Raw genomic sequence first — 18,264 nt, forward strand, 5'->3', positions numbered from 1 at the left:
TATATATATTATATAATATATATATTACACTACCTTGGCCCGCCCCCCCCAAAACCATATGATAGATTTCTAGATCTGCTGCTGCATGAATCCCCAGCCGCCATGGCTTTATTATCACCAAGATCGTCATTGAAATACTGAATCAGAGTTGCACTAGCTGGCTTGCTGTGAAATTTGCAGGAAAAATGTTCATATATCTTTATGAAGTTTTTCAAAATCACTTAACGATTCCCATTTTATATATATCTATTAGTTGCAATAAACACGCTTACTAAAACGCCACGAATATTGCTGACTTATATTAAAATCAATAGGTTAGCAATTTGTCTCACACTATATGGCATGTATAAGTAGACAAACTGTTCACGTAGCACTAGATATTACCTGAATAGTAAAGGCTGTACATGTTAGACTGCTGGGCTGCTTTCCAAATAAACACAAGTACTTTACCTAAAGTTAAAAAGACACGAAAAAAATAAAGAATAAAATAACTTCCTAATTGCTAGTCTATAATTTTTCAAATAGGCCTAAGAGATCGAGAAGAAAGAAAGCAGCTACCTAGCTAGATAGAAAGAGAGAGAGAGAGAGAGAGAGAGAGAGAGAGAGAGAGAGAGAGAGAGAGAGAGAGATTTTACATAAAAAACATAGAAGAGATGTCATCGCATAGCTCCGCAAAGTTCTGGGAGGGACTGCTCATCTGAGTGACATTGCTCATCTTTTATTCAAGAGTAAAATTCTACAAAATACATTGTTTTTATAAAGTTCCCGAACATAATTGAAAACTGGAAGCGATAGGTTAAGTAAACCACCACAGAGTACTCTGACAGGTGATTAAGTGCAGAGTCCTAAGTCATATTATGTAAGAGCGTTGTCGTTAAGTGATATTAAAGATCCCCAGGTAGTACTTCTCAGGTTAAGGGATGTGCCCGAGCGAATGGCTGCATGCTTTGACAGACCTTAATTCTGTCCATAATTATGTGATAATTAAGAACTGGAATTATAGTTCCAATTGAGAAGTCACCTTGGTTGCGTTATGACAGAATTACGGTTTAATTTTGCTTATGAAAAGTGTAATTCCATTTTTATTCACCTTAGTAATTTTCATCATGCTATCGATTTTACAAAGGCAGCAGGAATGTTTATTTTGTAATAATTATAATAACAGGAATACAATCGAGTCTGCTTTTATAAGGAAGTATTCAGGGAAAACATTTAATCTGAGCTCTGGTATGTATAAATTACTATTGATAAAATGCTGGTAAAAAGATTTTACGTAAATCTTTGGGGGTCACTTAGGAGTGGTGCAAGCTACAAACTCTGCGGGTTTGGCTGAAGTAGAATACCCTCATTTTAGTTCTGTCCCTCTTTCCTGAGGAGCTGTGACAAGTTAATGCAATTTGTAACGGAAAGATCATTTACATGCAGCTTCATCAACTTTCAAAATCTATGTAATCTTCCTCTCTAGCAAAATTTTAAACAATTTCCAAGCCCTTACAGAGATGCCATTATATTGATGAACTGCACTCCACAAGGTTAGAGGTCCAAGATTTAATGTGATTAAAAAGCTGAAAAGTTATATCCCATTGAGTCAAGATGTCCCCGCTTTTCTGTCTTTATTTACCTTTATATCAGACTTGCAAAACAACACCACTTCCAACAATTTTAATGTCATTGAATCCATTTCGTAACCGTTCTGCAACTTTACTCAGCATTATAATGTCATCTTTAACTTTACCAAAAACTCGAGAATACAGATTACAGCCTACTACTGAACAAGTTACAATCTGGAATGAGCCATTCGGGTCCATCCAAATGGTTCCAGTTTCAGGTACACGCTTATACAAGTCATCTTTAAGATTTATGAGCCTTAAATGGCTTAAGCTTCCTTTGGTACTACTGTCATCGTAAGATTCACATGATATTGTAGTATCATCTACACGAACGAGTTTCTTGTTTATGTACGTGAGTCCTAATTCCCCCGAGCAGACATCTCTGAAGTGATGTGCCAGAGGAGTATTGGAAGGCATCAGGATATGAATTCGTCCTTTAGTGGAACCGTCCCATTCCAGATCGAAGAAAGCAACAGTTGAAGCTTCTCCACTGCAATTGACAATTTCACTGTGCTGCAAATGAAGGTAAATTTTAGAATGCTTCACTGAATGGTTTCATAATAAAAAAAAAGTAAGAGATCATAATATTCCTTATGCTTTGTAGGGAGCAATGGAAAAAATTCGCGGAAAATGGCTTAAGGAATAATCCTGATGACGAAAAATCTGAATACATGTAGTTGGTGTAGAGTCAATTAATGTCTCAAATTCCTTTACTTTCAAGTAGAATCATTAACATATTAAAGGCTTTGCAATTCATTATACAGCTATATTCAAGGAATGGCTCATACTCCCATCTTACACGTGAAAATTCACGAGTTGAATATTGCCAAAGAAAAATTGTGCACGATATTTAATATCATATATACTATGTATATATTAACAACGGGAGTGTTGCCCCCGCTATTTTCATATTTGGTATGTGTTTAGCCAGAGCGGAAAGCGAACTGGTAACATTTTGTCCCTCCTCTCTCTCTCTCTCCCTCAAGGCGATCACTGGCAATAGCCTTCCTCTCTCTCTGTCTCTCTCTCTCTCGCAACCTCCACACCATTGTCTAAGGTCACCAAATCAGAGTCGGAGCTACAAAAATATACGTTTATTCAAAGTAAAGTGCTAATTGGATAACTCAGGTTCTTACAGGATAATTACTAGAATGATAATTCATAGTTCAAGTCTCACAGACAACCCCCCGGTATTTTAATAGTCTTAATCAGTAATTAGTCACACCAATTATCTCTTCTCCAAAATACAGTCCCCTCACTAGGAAACTTAGTCCCCTCCACTAGATCCGCCTGTTTAAAAGACAGAACACACTAGTGAGCACACACAATTGTAAAGACAAAGTCAAAAGATTAAATGAAATAGAACATCTTTACAAAATGTCAAAACAAACAACCAAGCTACAACTTTGGCTAAATCACAGTAACTTACCCATTGCAGCTTGGAACACCACACACAGAAACAAATATAACTTTCGCAGAGCTATCCCGGCATTCTGCCTTTTCTCCCCGTAGCTGTCTCCATCCTTCAGCATAGTTACTTTCCGTTAAGAACGAAAGAGGCGCACATGTACAGATGAATTCACACTCTTCGTCCACACCCAGAAACTGCTTTCAACTAGTTTCAAAGTCATCTTCTCTCGAACTCACATACCTACAGGACGACCATTGACCTACTAAGTAAGCATCTAAATGTCACACCATCCCAGAAAAGTCATCAGCTTTCTTAAGCTGTCGCTCAGACTCTGTCTCCATGGGAAGTTAAATATGATGAGTCTGTGTATTCCCCCTTACTACACACAGACACACACACACACACACACACACACACACACACACATATATATAATATTAATAATATATGTATATATATATATATATATATATATATATATATATATATATATATATTATATATGTATATATATATATATATATTATATATATAATATATATATATATATATATTATATATATATATATATATATATATATATAACCTATGTAATGACCTTGTACTCTTCACGTCTGAGGTGCCATTTGCTATCAAGAGGTTCACATGTATCTTCCTTTGTCGTGTTCTTCTTTCTCGTGTTTCAATAACATAAGTTCTATCACTTAACTTCTCAATTATATTGTAAGGACCTTGAAATTTATTGGTGAGGGGAAATCTTTCAACAGATAAGAACACTAACACTTGTTGACCAACACTAAAACTTCTTAGCTTAGTCTTAGCATCATATCTCCTTTCCAGTTTCTCTTGGCTCACTTTCAAATTTTCTAAAGAGAATTTTCTATTCTCTTTCAACCTTTTCCTTAAGTTCTTCACATATTCTCCTTGGATTTTCTCTTGATGTTCTTCCCAATTTTCTGGAAGAATCTTCAAGGTCCTCTCACTTCTCTACCAAAAATCATCTCATCAGGTGAACAACCCATGCTTTCTTGATAAGCGTTCCTAACTTCAAACAAGATTAAGGGTAAACCAACATCCCATTCTCTTCCTGACTCAGAACAATACTTTGTCAGCATACTTTTCAATGTCTGATGGAACCTTTCCAAGACTCCTTGAGTCTCTGGATGATAAGCAGTTGATAACTGTTGTTTCACTCCTAACAAATTCATTGCATCCAGGAATAACTTGGAATTAATATTTGTTCCTCTATAACTTTGTACTATTTTTGGTTTACCAAACTTTGAGAAAAACTCCAATAGTTTTTCAACAACTATCTTGGCTGATATGTTTCTCACAGGGATCACCTATGGATATCTTGTCAGAGGGCCCAATAATGTTAACAAATACTCATTTCCCTTCTTTGATTTCGGCAACGGTCCAACCATATCTATAATCACTTTGCTAAAGGGTTCTCCTCTAACTTCTATAGGGGTCTTTCTGGATGGTTTCATTTGGTTTTCCAGCTATCTGGCTGGTATGACACTCACGACAAAACCTGCTAACATCTCTGTGAAGTCCAGGCCAGAAAAAATATTTCATGATCTTTTCCACACTCTTCCTGATTCCCGTATATCCAGACTTGTGAGCTAATGCTACCACTTGCTTCCTCAATGGATATGGAATCAAAATCTGATGAAATTCTCCCCATACAGCATCTCCTGATATATCTGCAGGTCTATACTTCCTCATCAGAAAACCTTCATTTAGATAATAACAGCTAGGAGTTTGTTGCATCTCTTCATGATCAACAACTCTGAAGAAAAAATCAGCTAACGATGCATGCTTCTTCTGCAAGTCTATTAGCTTCTCTCTTGTCACTTGCCCAACTTCAAAGGTTGAATTCTCAATATCTGCTAACTCAGCTACTGCAGTTTCACTACTATCTTCAGGAACACTTTGACTTCTCGAAGTCTCTTCAGGAACAACAGGTTCTTCTTCTTCTTCCTCTTGGGAAATCTCCTCTTGGTCAGCACTGGGGGAAACATCTCGGTAAATGTTTACGAGAGGGCTGCATGCAGATATCAGTGATAATGTCTTTTTACTAGAATGTGTTGGAATGTAAGTAAATAGTGGTATATGAGTGAGATAATGTAGTGAAATTCAATAATACTCGAAATATCGGCGATAAAACTCATGGTACTCTTGTCTTCCTCCCAGATTTTTTCTAAGTCTTTTGTTATTGTTTACTGTGTCTTGTTTTAGCTCAAATGAGCCGTATAACTACTAAAATCCGCAGAGAAACGAGTACACTATGACATCTTACACGTTTCACCAATCACAGTTTCATTTTTTGACACCTCAGGAACTGTGGCCAATGGCGCTGGTGTTTGAAAATTTTCTCAGTGCAAGAATACATTATCCTACCAATGCTATTTCAGTTCCTTCTTAGACATGGGGCCAGTTGACAGCACTTCTTCTGAGCCTGTCGACGAAATTCCAGGATCTTGTAGTGACTGTTACTTAAGTTATGGTGACTTTTGTCTAGTGTATTCTGGAAATACACAAAACTAGTAGATTTGTGCAAGAGACACAACTTAATTTCAAGAGAGAAATTTTGCCCGAGTTGTCATGCAGTGTGTAGGGTAGATTTTAACAAACATAGTTTTAGGTTTGATAAATCTTTCCTTATGAAAGGACGAAGACAAAAGCAGTGTTCATACAAAGTGTATTTATTTGCTGGTACGTGGTTTTCTAAAGTGAAACTGGACATTGAAATAAATGTAAAATTTATAGTTCTTTGGGTCCAAAATTGGTTTAGGTGTGATGTAGCCATTTCTGAACTTAAATTGAATAAAGCTACTGTATGCGATTGGTGCTCATTTTGCAGAGAAGTGGTTGTTTCTTGGGTTTTTTGCCGCAGCAAAAAAATTAGCAGGGTATTTGGTGGCATTTGCCACGAATCTCTAGAGTTTTTTCTAGTTCTCGTGGAAACCCGGAATTGTGACACCCTCCTGTCGGTGATTAAAAACAGGACTGAGCCCGAGATGACCATTATTTCTGATTGTGGGTGGGTGCCAGTTTTCGTCGTTAAACCTTAAAAAACTTCCCTGAAACAATTCTTCTAAGTTTAAAGTTCTTTCACTTGATCCTTCTTGGGTGTGTAAATACTCAGTTTCTTCACTTACAGGCATAGTCCTCTTCATACTTCTGGTAGTTACACAACTAGGAAACAGGTGGGGGGTTATTCTTCTCCAACTCTACCATAGGACTAATCCTTAACAGTCTGTCTGTCACTACAGGACAAGGAATAAATGGGAGACCACCAACTTCATTCCCCAACAGAATATGTACACTTTCCACAGCCAGTGAGTCCTTTACAGCAAAATCAACATTCCCTGTCACCAATTCACACGACAGGTGAGTGGTTATATAGGAGTTACTTCCTCTCCTCCTATACCCTTCAGGTTATTATATAGGAGTTACTTCCTCTCCTCCTATACCCTTCAAAATTACTGAATCTCCTGTGAGACTCTTCTCCAACTGAGGGTGAGCACCAGGTACTACCATACTATGGTTACTCCCTGTATCACGTAATATCTTGACTGGTACCTGCACACTCTCTCCTTAAGTTGACAGCATACCCTCATAGATATATGGCTTAAAAGCCTCCACACTGCTAAGCCACTCACTGCTTGAGGTTACATTTCCACTGGCTGCTAAACATTCAGTTTGTTTAGTTTCAGTCTTCTCTGGAGTCTGATTCTTTCTCACACTGCTCTTCTTCGTAGTTTGTTTCACCTGGTCGCCTTTCACTACTTGACGCACTGGCTTTGACAGCTGTTGATTCCGGTAACACTCTTGACTTAAGTGTCCAACTCTTCCACACTTAAAGCAGAAAACATTAGGTTTCTGTAACTGTCTTGAAAAATTGTATGAGGATTTCACTTTAGCTTGCTGAGGTGTATTACCTTGTGTACTCTTGGTAGTATCACTTGTAGGTTCCCATTAAATTTGTTCCTGAAACTTGAATGAGACTTAAAACCTGGGCGTTGTTGATTCTGGCGCTTGACATTGTAATTGCGTTTGCTACTAATTATACTGTAATCTTCGCTCAGTGTAGCAGCTTTGTCAAGTTTCTTAACCTCTCTCTCTCAAATAGGCTCTTATATGTTCAGGAATTCCCCCAAGATATTGTTTAAGGACAAATAACTCTTCTAACTCATCAAAAGATTTAACTTTAGCAGCTTCTAACCAACGTTTAAAACACCTTCTCACTTTGTAAGCATAATCTAAGAAGGTTCCCTTCTCATCTTTTGTTAAATTTCTGAATCTTTCATTGTAGTACTCTGGAGTCATCTGGTAAACTTGTAGCACATTGTGTTTAAGTACCTTGTAGTCTTTACACTGATCAGCTGTTAAGGTTAGATAAGCACTTGTCCCTTTACCAATTAAGACACTTTGTGACAATACAGACCATTTATCTTCTGGCCATCCCATTCCTGAAGCCACTTTCTCAAAGTGATAAAAAAAACTCTTCTTCAGTAACTTAGGGATTAACTTCTGTACTTTTACTACATCAAATACAGGGTCTTGATTACCTTGGTTAGGGTTAGACGGTGTCATAAGTAATGTGGATATAGATCTTATCATTTCCATCTCCCTTTCAACCTTGCGACTTCTCTTTCCCCTTTTATCCTTTCTCTTTCCTCTTTTACCCTTTCTCTTTCCTCTTCTGCTGCTATTTCTTCTTCGCTTTCTCTTTTCTTCCTGCCTTCTCTTTCTCTTTTCTCCCTGTCTTCTTTCTCTTTCAGCTTGCATATTCACCTTAATCAAATGCTCTTCTGCTTCAATGCGTCTAAGCTCCAACTCTGCATCGCTTTTCTCTTTCTTTTCTTCTTGCTTATATATAAGATCAGCACGTGTTACATTCAACAACTCTTGAGCCAATTCTAGCTCATCTTCATCAGTTATTCTACCAAAGTCTATCAATGATTCCATAGCAATACATCTTATTTGTGCCTTTACCATACTAGTAGACACACAACCACCACATGCAATGCTAAAGCGCTCCACTGTGCCTTAGTCAAAGTGGTTTCAGATAACACTTGGATGGAAGGGCTGCTAAAAATTCCTGAACATTGAACAGAGCCATTTTCTCCAAGTTATCAACTAACAATTCAACGCAATAAATGCAAAACAAAAGCTATATGGTCACTCTCCTAACAAAATATATCTCTAACACCACCAGTGTAGACTAGAGTGATAATGTAATCTGTTTTCTCGGGTCTGGGCACTATTAATACATGTGACGAAGTGCCAAGTATCTGGTTATTACACTTACCAATCATCAAATATTACCTCACCACAGCCAGACACCTGAACCTTCATCACAGGTAAAATAAGACTGAATACTCTAAAGGCAACAGTGATCCCTTAAACAACTTACCAGTATTTCAGGAAATCAGATGATAAGTTCATTAAAACAGGTGTGAGGTAATCTTATATGTAATTATATTAATTAAAGGACATCACTCTATCAACAACTTTAAAAGTTCAAGTATTTCCTTGATTTTAAGTCTAAGTAATTCCCTGGTTCTAACTCACTTTAATTAAATTGAAGAAAAACAGATCAATTACCACTCTATGTTTCTATTTAAACAAAATTAAATATACTGGTGAAATAGGAAACATTTATAAAAATTCTAAATAAAAAAAAATTATTATTGAACTCAAAATTTATAAGTGAAATTCACAATCTCATGGAAATTTACTGTTACTTAAAAACAACACAAAGTTTAATTAGTTCTAGAATTAATTATTAAGCAAAATTAAATCAAAATTAATTTATCACAAAAATCAAGAAAATTGATTAATTCAATCAAAATTCAAGTGTTAGGTAATAATTAAAATTTGGAAATCAATCCACTAGTGCTAAACAACACTAAAACTTGAACAGAATTCTAAGTAATTGCACATTAATTTACAAGTGTAAAATTCAATTAAATATGCAACGATTAATTAATGAAAACAACTAAGTTAATAAAATTGTGAGTGCAAATGAAAACACAGAAAAATGTAGAAAATACCAAAATTACAATAAGAAAGCATTAATCACATAGAATATAAAAAAACACACGTCAAAAAGAAAAACGGACAAATGCACAAAAATCATTTAAATAAGAAAAATGGATAAATGCACAAAAAATCGCTTCAAAAGAAAAAAACACAAAACAGAAAAATTTGCAATGTGTAAAAATTCAAATTTTTTAATCAAACCACTGTAAATATTTATTAGTCTCACCAAATCTTTAAAGTTTCTGAAAGTTGTAACTTAATAATTGTAATAACATTACCCTGGTACCAATTATGTTTTTCTGCTGCAGCTGGCTCCAAATTTCATTCACATTATTTCAAAACAGAAAAGGTGCCGTTTCACACTTGTACAATGTTTGTTCAGATTCCACAAAAAGCACTAAGTAATACTAAATAAGTCTAGGAAATATGAAATTTAAAATTTACAAGTGACCAATCACCAAGTGTAAAATCTTTACGTTAATGTGAAATATAAAATGGCGCGGGAGAGAGAGAGAAAAAGGGAGAGGGGTCTCTTCATGCCCCGAGTTCAAAGTTCCGAATGAGCTTTCTCTCTCTTTCTTGTATGGGTAGGGTGACCATACGTCCCCCTTTGAGGGGGACAGTCCCTCTTTTTGAATCTTTATCCCCCAAAAAATTGCGGTCTTGGGGGGACGCCCTGATGTCCCCCTTTCAGCCTTATCTCCTACATTTGTCCTCCCCTGCCATTGCATATGTATTTAGTTATATAAATTGCTGATTTTTGTTTTCTTTTAACAAATCTGTATGGTTTCTATACTGACCCATACACCGCATGATGCTTCGTTTTCTTTAAACAAATGGAAGAAGGGAACTAATGTGCATTCTGTACACGCATGATACAGTGAACAACTGATCCTACAATTGTCCATGTCTGTGTTGATAATGTATTGCCCCGGCTAGTACGCAACCAGCCCTTGAAATACGATGTAGTACGTATATCACGGTAATTATGTAAACCAAAAGGAAAGCTACTTTCAATAAAGATTTAGAACAAGAATATCCTTTCATAAAGAAAATAAAAAGTGAAAGTGATGTCAAATGCATAAGTGTATACATCATCTTTTTCGATACCGAATGGTGGAAAATATGATATTGAATGTCACATAAAGACCGATAGACATAAGCGTGCCAATGCATCCGCCTTATAAGCAAGTCGATGAATTTACAACGACTCAACATAAGTGCAAGTGCACATAGGCTTACTATATCATTTTGTCCCCCTTTCGCAAGTCAAATAAATGGTCACCCTATGTATGGGCGGGACATAAGCCCTGAGGGGCTCAAATCGTTTTGTACCCGAAGTTCAGCTAGTATCGTAAAAATTCGCTTTCAAAACAATAAGTAGAAAGAAAGTGAGATTACAATCATAACTAACATTTATTTTTACATGATTTAAGACAATAAAAGTCTTTCAAAGTAAAAGATGTGATTACAGAATCTTCTCGAATGAAATTAAGTTTCGTCATTTCCTTGAGTGACGTCACAAACTTTCCATTTCAAAATTAAAGCTACTTACGAGTCTACAAATCCTCTTTAGACAAATCGAGAGATATAAGAGTTAATTTAATAGTAATATTATATAGTTTTCAATACAAAAATATCTCTAACTACTTATATGAAATGAAAGGCATCAGACGTATGTGAAACGTTTTAGAATTGCGAAATATGGTGCAATCCTTCCACGTGATTACTTGGCAAAGGCAAGTGTGAAACAAGACACGAGCATAGCATGTTTAAACAAAAAATAAATAAATAAATAAATAGAACCACGTGGCCCGAAGCGGTGACAGCTATCTTTCTGCTTCGGACAGACAATGCTATTTCTCTTTCACATTCTACTTTATCTTAACTTTTAAATTATATCATGCGAAATCTGAACATACATTATCAGAACAGACTAACTCTAAGAAGCGAAATCTGGACATACATTATCAGAACAGACTAACTCTAAGCTAAATAAGGAATCTGAAAATATTGCAAATAATTTTACAATACTTCATACACTTAAAGAGAGGATGATACGCATTACGATAGTAACAGCATATAAGAATATATATATATGTATATATATATATATATTTATAGATATATATCTATATATATATATATATATATATATATATATATATAATAAATATATCTATATCTATAAATTATATATATATTATTTTTATAATAATTATATATATATATTATATATTATATATATTATTATATATATATAAATATATACATATATATATTATATATATGCTGTTACTATCTTAATGCGTATCATCCTCTCTTCAAGTGTATGAAGTATTGTAAAATTATTTGCAATATTTTCAGATTCCTTATTTAGCTCAGAGTTAGTCTGTTCTGATAATGTATGTTCAGATTTCGAATGATATAATTTAAAAGTTGATATAAAGTAGAATGTGAGAGAAATAGCATTGTCTGTTTGATGCAGGAAGATAGCTGTCACCGCTTCGGGCCGCGTGGTTCGATTTATTAATTTTTTTTAACATGCTATGCTTGTGTCTTGATTCACACTTGCCTTTGCCAAGTAATCATGCGGAAGGATTGCACCATCTTTCGCAAGTCTGAACCGTTTACTTATATATATATATATATATATATATATATATATAGTCTATATATCTATATTATTAGATATTATCTTATATATTATACATATATATATGAATCTATATATATATATAATGTATATATATATATATAAATATTCTATATTATATAGTAAACATAAAAGGGGGAATTTGTTATGAGATATTTTAAATAATATAATATGATATGATATGTATGAGACATCGTTGTATGTCACGTGCTTTGACATTCCTCAGAAATTGGGAATCATCGTTTTTAGCTTCCCATGGAGACAGAGAACATCTCAGATTAGAAAATGCTGATAGGTCCTTTTGGGTGGTGTGATATTAAAATCCTTACCTAGGCAGGTCAACGCTCGTCTGTCGTTATGGGCGTTTGTCAAAGGTGCCTTTGAAACTGGTTATGAGTGGTTTCTGGGCGTGAACAATGGGTGTGAGTTTGTGTGTACGTCTGAGCCTCTTTCCTACATATTAAGGAAATGTAGACTTATCGTGAAGAGACTGTTACGGGAAGAGAAGGCAGAGCGGGGGTGGCTCTGCCAACGTGTTTCTGTTTGGTGAAAGTGAAACTGGCTGAAATGGGCGGTTCTAGTAGAGGGAACTATTCTGGAGGAGGGGAACTATAATTGGAGAAGAGTGGGATTATTCGTTGGAGAAATGGTGTTGATTAATTACTGTGTAGACTGTTAATTACCGAGGGTTATCTGAGTTATTTGGACTTTGAGTTAACATTCCATTTAATCATTCTGTTAAGAATCTGAGTTATTCAGTTAATACTTTGCTTTTAAATAAATGCATATTTTTGTAATTCACGACTCTGATTTGATGATCTATTGAAATGGAGGAGAGAGAGAGAGAGAGAGAGGAAGTGTTACCAAAAAGCAGTTGTCTGCCGCTCTGGCCTTCGCTACCAAAATGAATAACGAGATAATATTGTCTCCGTTATTATATATATATATATATATATATATATATATATATATATATATATATATATATATATAATAAATCTTTAAATGTTTATATTTCACAGGTGAATGAAAATAGGGCTGATCCCTGAAACGTTGCAGTTCAGAATAGTATAATGAATGTATTTCACATGTTTTATCTTCCACAAATCTCCACTCAGCTGTAGGGTTCCATTTCACTGTTCTCATTCAATCAGATCTGCTTCTTCCAATTCATCTCTCATCTACAAAAGCCCAGCTAATAGTACTATGGACAATTCTCACAAGCGTTGTTCGGAGGACAGGCCCGAGACATTTACCGTCTTTTTTTTTTTCATCGTTATTTGCTGTACTTGTGGAACTCCTGTATATTTTCATAGGTATAGTTTCTAACTGTACACTGCCAACTGTCTCCTAATTGTCTTTCTTAAGTCTTTGTTAACACATGGACAAAATCTTTTATATTAGACTTTATACGCCATTTCAGCCTGTGATTTCCAAATCTCATTAAATGTACCCACTGTTTTGATTTTCCTTTTGATTTGCCTTTTTAGGTATCATTGTTCGCAGATACTTGTAAGATCCACCCTGATTAACCCTTTTTCCTCCATGTATTATTCCATCCCTTTGTGTAAGCAGTATCCTCATTACTTTGATTTTTCAGGAATTTATTCCTAGTCTCATCTCTTAATATATTTGACGGATTCTATTAAGCAAGTTCTTTAAATCTTGCTGGGTTTTGGTGATTATCAAGGCAGCATATGAATATTTTAGGTCAGCTACTTTTTTTTCATCTGCGACCACTTTTTTCACAACAAAATCTATGAGAAAGGAAACCGCAAGGGTGAAATAATATTTCTTTTAGCATCCTGCTATTCCCTGCAAATTGACTTGACCACATGAACATTAGAATTGCACCTATTGCGTTCATGGAATATTCCGAGCAGCTTTACAAATTGAAAATTTGCTCGAAAAAATTCCATAAACGAAGTAAATGCAACGCTACTGTAGATATGGTGCTGTGAAGTGGATTTGTAGTGTCTAAGGGGATTTTAAAAGAAATATTCCACCTTAAAGGTTTGCCCTTTTAATAGATTTTATGAAATACTGGTATGTGCATACTGTCAGATGCCCTTTCGTATTCGACGAAAGCCACTAGAAGAGGATTTTTAAATTCCGCACACTGCTACACGTTGTCCTTCTGCGTTTGCGTATATCTTTTAAGGTAATAGATTTGCAGTTTGTGGTTAAATGACAAAATAGAAATTAAACCTGAGAGAGAGAGAGAGAGAGAGAGAGAGAGAGAGAGAGAGTCTGCAAATATGAAAAAAAGAACGCATTGTACCTCAATTTGGCAGCTAACCAGTGGAGCTTCTTCATCTTTCAAACAATGAAGGTACACTTGTCCATCCTTCATCGAGAGAGATGCAGATCTGTTACGCCCATCAACAGAAGATACCGCAAAAACTCTGCCGGATTTTATTTTTTCCCTCCAGGTATCCGGGTCAGACTTGAGTTGATCCACCTACGAAAATATTAGATGGCGTGTCAATAGGTAACCTATTATGAAATTCTTTGGAGAATACAATATATGCTCTAGTAAGTTTAGTATGTACACAATCTAAGTTTGGGATCATCGTCAGTACTATCTAAACACCAACAGGCTTTCTAAACTGCTACAGTTTATAAATAAATGTTATAAAAACATTTCTGATTTATTGTTTTCTCTCAGAAATTGAAAGCAATTTTCTAACAGAACTAAATATCTGATGTACAATTTTTTTTTTTATTAAACTTCACACTTCAACTCCAGGAAATTTACATTCGTATTGGAAAACATAATCTTTGAAGATGATTAAACATTCAACATAATTATACAATGTTAATAATCTCCTCTTAAAACGATATTAATATTATTCGTTTGACAATTTAATACACAACAAAGCTAAACTAATAACTATATACATGTGAGTATCCTAAAGCATACATGGTGAACTCAGTTGCCATCGGGAGAGAGAGAGAGAGAGAGAGAGAGAGAGAGAGAGAGAGAGAGAGAGAGAGAGAGAGAGATAATAATGTTCACTTTGTTAAAGCTTTTATTAAAAAAGATAAAAGAAAAATGGATGATGGTGTTAGATTACAAAAAACATTAAACATAAACTTAGAAAAGTACGTAATCCTCATTTCAAATACTTACAGTGAATGATAATTTCCCATTGCTGCACAAAGTTATCTTCTCTAAAATTGTGAAATATCTGCTGGACAAAACGGAAGCATAGAAGTCCTCTTCATTATTAGAGTCCTCTTCATGTAACAATGCCTCATACTTCATTAGAGTCTGTTATTTAATATAGATTAGTATTCAGAATTAACACTAATAATATACTAATAATATACGATAGACAATAATAAAAAATTTCGTCATTCTTTTCTCAAGTGACTGAAATGGATTAGCTACATAATATACGGTCTGCCAGGTTCAGGTTTTGGGCATGAATATATTAAATCCTTATATAATTTGTCAATCAATATCAGAATAAAAGAATTACCTTCTGTGAAAGCGCAACTGTAGGGTTAGGAAGCTTTGCCTGACAATTGCTTAGACAATTGGCAAGTTCACCAAAAGTTTCAGCTACTTTGGCCACAGCAATAGAAACAGCTTTATTACTGTCTGCACAATCTAGTTCGGGTAAATTAGCTCTCATGTTTTTGCTGTAAATTATCACTTGCTTCTGTGCTTCCTTTGTCTTCTCTTGCTCTTCTGTCATCTGTTTTACAATAGATTCATGCCAGCTGATCTTACTGTGCAACTTTACAGCCAATTCTTTGTGCGATTTTATGCTTTTCTGTAGAAAATCTATATAATCTGACAACTGCTTCTCCAAAGCTTCAGAAGAAAGAAGTAGATTAAGGGCACTTGATTTATGAGAATAAATCATGTCTTGCATTGTTCTAATTTTGTTCAGTGACTGCAGTTTACAAATGGTGCCTGATTGCTTTTCTTTCATAGCAGAAATAAACCTTTCCATCCCATAATTTACTGGAATTTGTGATGAATCTGAAGCTACAAAGTTTGTATTGCACTCTGGGCATGAAGGTTTACCATTCACAATTAGCTTGGTTATGCAGTCAGTGCAGTAACTATGGCCACAGGGTAGCACACGAGGTCTTCTTGTTTCTTCATCGTAAACTTCATAGCACAGTTGACAAGTATCAACACTCTCCATCTCCTGCAACAAAATGAACTAACTTGAGATGAGGGGAAAATAATATAGTGTTACTACTTATATATCTCAGTAAACTGTTTTTTTTGTCGATATCTGTGTTTTTTTCCTTTTTTTGTCGGTTTAGTTCATAGATCTAGCAGGTGTAGAAAATTGATGTGTGCTTGAGGTATGCGTGGTGTGAATGTGGTGTATTTTCCCTAGAAATCTTTAGTTTATAAAAAAATAAGAATTTCATTGTTTATATGTATATCATGCATACACACACGCGCATATATATATATATATATATATATATAATATATATATATATATATATATATATATATATATGTATAACTGAATCACGAAAGTTAGGAACATGATAAATCCATAAATAAAGGACTTTTAAAGTCGAAAGATCTTGCAGACCTCCTTCGTTTATTTTTCCTTCGTGGCATTTATCTCTTTATCTATCTATATATATATATAGCTATATATATATATATATATATATATATATGTATATATATATATATATATATAATTTTAAAAACATCAAAATTTATTCTATTTGGCTTGACTCGTTATGATAAAGTTTGAACTGACGGTCTGGTTACTGGCTGGCAGGTACAATTCACACATGCATCAGTGAACTGGGCTAAGAGTTGCTAACATGTGGTATTATTCCTAACACGAATTTTAACACAAGTTTCTCCTAACACTCCACTGTCAAAGGAATTGTATACATCCTTTGCTGTAACTGTTTTCACACAATACACTTAGCTAACTCTTTTCGACTAATACGTGCAATGAACTCCCTGCCAAGCACTTCCTAAAGTTCTTACTGCACTTACTGGTGTTGGTGTACATCACCAACACAAAATTTCGCGGGCTATAATCTCCTCTGCTGCTAAATTAAAATGTTTTTGCACTCTCACCTTTCTGCTACGATACCAGCTAATATAACTTCTAAACTCTTAAATCGCTTTTGTTCTGATGCCGTATACTTACCCCTAACTACTATCGTAGGAGTAATGTGGATGTCAATCCGGTACTGACCAGAAAAAACTGTTTATTCCTCCCCTACCCCGGCAAGGTAATGTCCCAGGCGTCGAAGACCACACAACCTCTGACCCGGTGTCCAGACCTTTCCTGGTCACTGTCGTGGTCACACGCTCCAGTTCGTCATATGTTACCAGCCCAATTTCCCTTTGTTTGTCCCTTCCTTGTTGGTTAGTGTGTTTTCCCTTCATGTGTGTGTGCACGATGGAGTCTTTGCAGCGGTGTTGCCCCGGCCCTGAGGGAAGGGTATGTGGGGCTTTTCTGTCGCCTGTGAAGATCGATCCCCACACTTTGTGTAATAATTGTCGTGGTCAGCCTTGTTCTAAGTAGGCCATGTGTGGCGATTGCGCATCGTGGTCAGAGCATCAGTGGGAGCCGCCTCTATGATGAGAGAAAAGAAGCTGAGAACCCCCTCCTAGAAGGGTACTTCGGAGGCCCCTCGTAGTAGGTGTGGTAGCTGTGGCCCAGGAGGCCCTTTACCTTCGCCGGTTCTCCTACAAGAGGCGCCTTCAAAGGAACTCTTGGAGGTGCAGGGGGATGATCTCCTGTCCCTTTGCAGGAGGTTGGGCATCGTCCAAAACTAGGATGGTTTACCGGGGAGATGGACTTGGACATGGTAAAGGCCAGAGCCTTCCCATCAGAGGAATGCCTGATCTACCTTCAGAAGGTAGCAAGTCCCTTCCTGGTAGGGACTCCCCTTCCGGCAAGGGATTGGCAGAGGCTCATAGGCCACCTCATCTCCCTGGAGAAACTGGTTCCACAAGGCAGACTAAAGCTGAGGCCCATCCAGTGGAACCTGAAGGAGGGATGGACCTCAGTAGACAATCACCCTCTGGAACTAGTTCCCCCCTCTCAAGCAGCGAGAGAAGCTCTGCGCTGATGGTTGGACGAGACGAGCAACCAACAGCGAGTGCTCCTCACGGATGTCCCTCTGGAGATGCTCCTGTTCACCGACACGTCAAAGGACGGCTGGGGAGCCCACCTACAGTCAGTGGTGAAATGGGGTTGTGGTTGGAGCAAGAACGACAACTCCACATCAACAGGTTGGAGCTGCTTGCCATCCAGAAGGCCTCCAGGCCTTCGAGGCCAAAGTGAAGCACAGAACGGTGGTGGTCATATGTGACAATGCCACAGTAGTGGCGTACATAAAAAAACGGGGGCCTGCAGTTACGCTACCTGTGCGACCTGGTGGAAATCATCCTAGAGTGGGCGGAAAGTGTAGGAACCTCTCTAAAAGCAAGGTTCATCCCGGGGAAGAAGAATGTGATAGCCGATGGGCTCAGCAGGCATTGCCAAGTTCTAGGGGCAGAATGGTTCCTACACCCCATA

The 18,264-nt window shown here is 36.3% G+C and overlaps 1 protein-coding gene across 1 annotated transcript in view; it reads right to left on the minus strand.

Moving 5' to 3' along the window:
• Positions 1-660: 660 nt before the first annotated feature.
• LOC135208411 (tripartite motif-containing protein 72-like) overlaps positions 661-18,264 on the minus strand; it is a 44,893-nt gene continuing 27,289 nt past the window's right edge. Inside the window, exons 2-5 of the mRNA XM_064240548.1 lie at positions 15,217-15,897; positions 14,865-15,005; positions 14,013-14,192; positions 661-2,123 (exon numbers count right to left, since the gene is read on the minus strand). Coding sequence (XP_064096618.1) covers positions 1,629-2,123; positions 14,013-14,192; positions 14,865-15,005; positions 15,217-15,894 — 1,494 coding nt within the window. The 5' untranslated portion in view covers positions 15,895-15,897 and the 3' untranslated portion in view covers positions 661-1,628. The remainder of the gene's footprint in view (positions 2,124-14,012; positions 14,193-14,864; positions 15,006-15,216; positions 15,898-18,264) is intronic.

The sequence above is a fragment of the Macrobrachium nipponense genome, chromosome 35 (assembly GCF_015104395.2).
Source record: "Macrobrachium nipponense isolate FS-2020 chromosome 35, ASM1510439v2, whole genome shotgun sequence".
NCBI lineage: Eukaryota > Metazoa > Arthropoda > Malacostraca > Decapoda > Palaemonidae > Macrobrachium > Macrobrachium nipponense.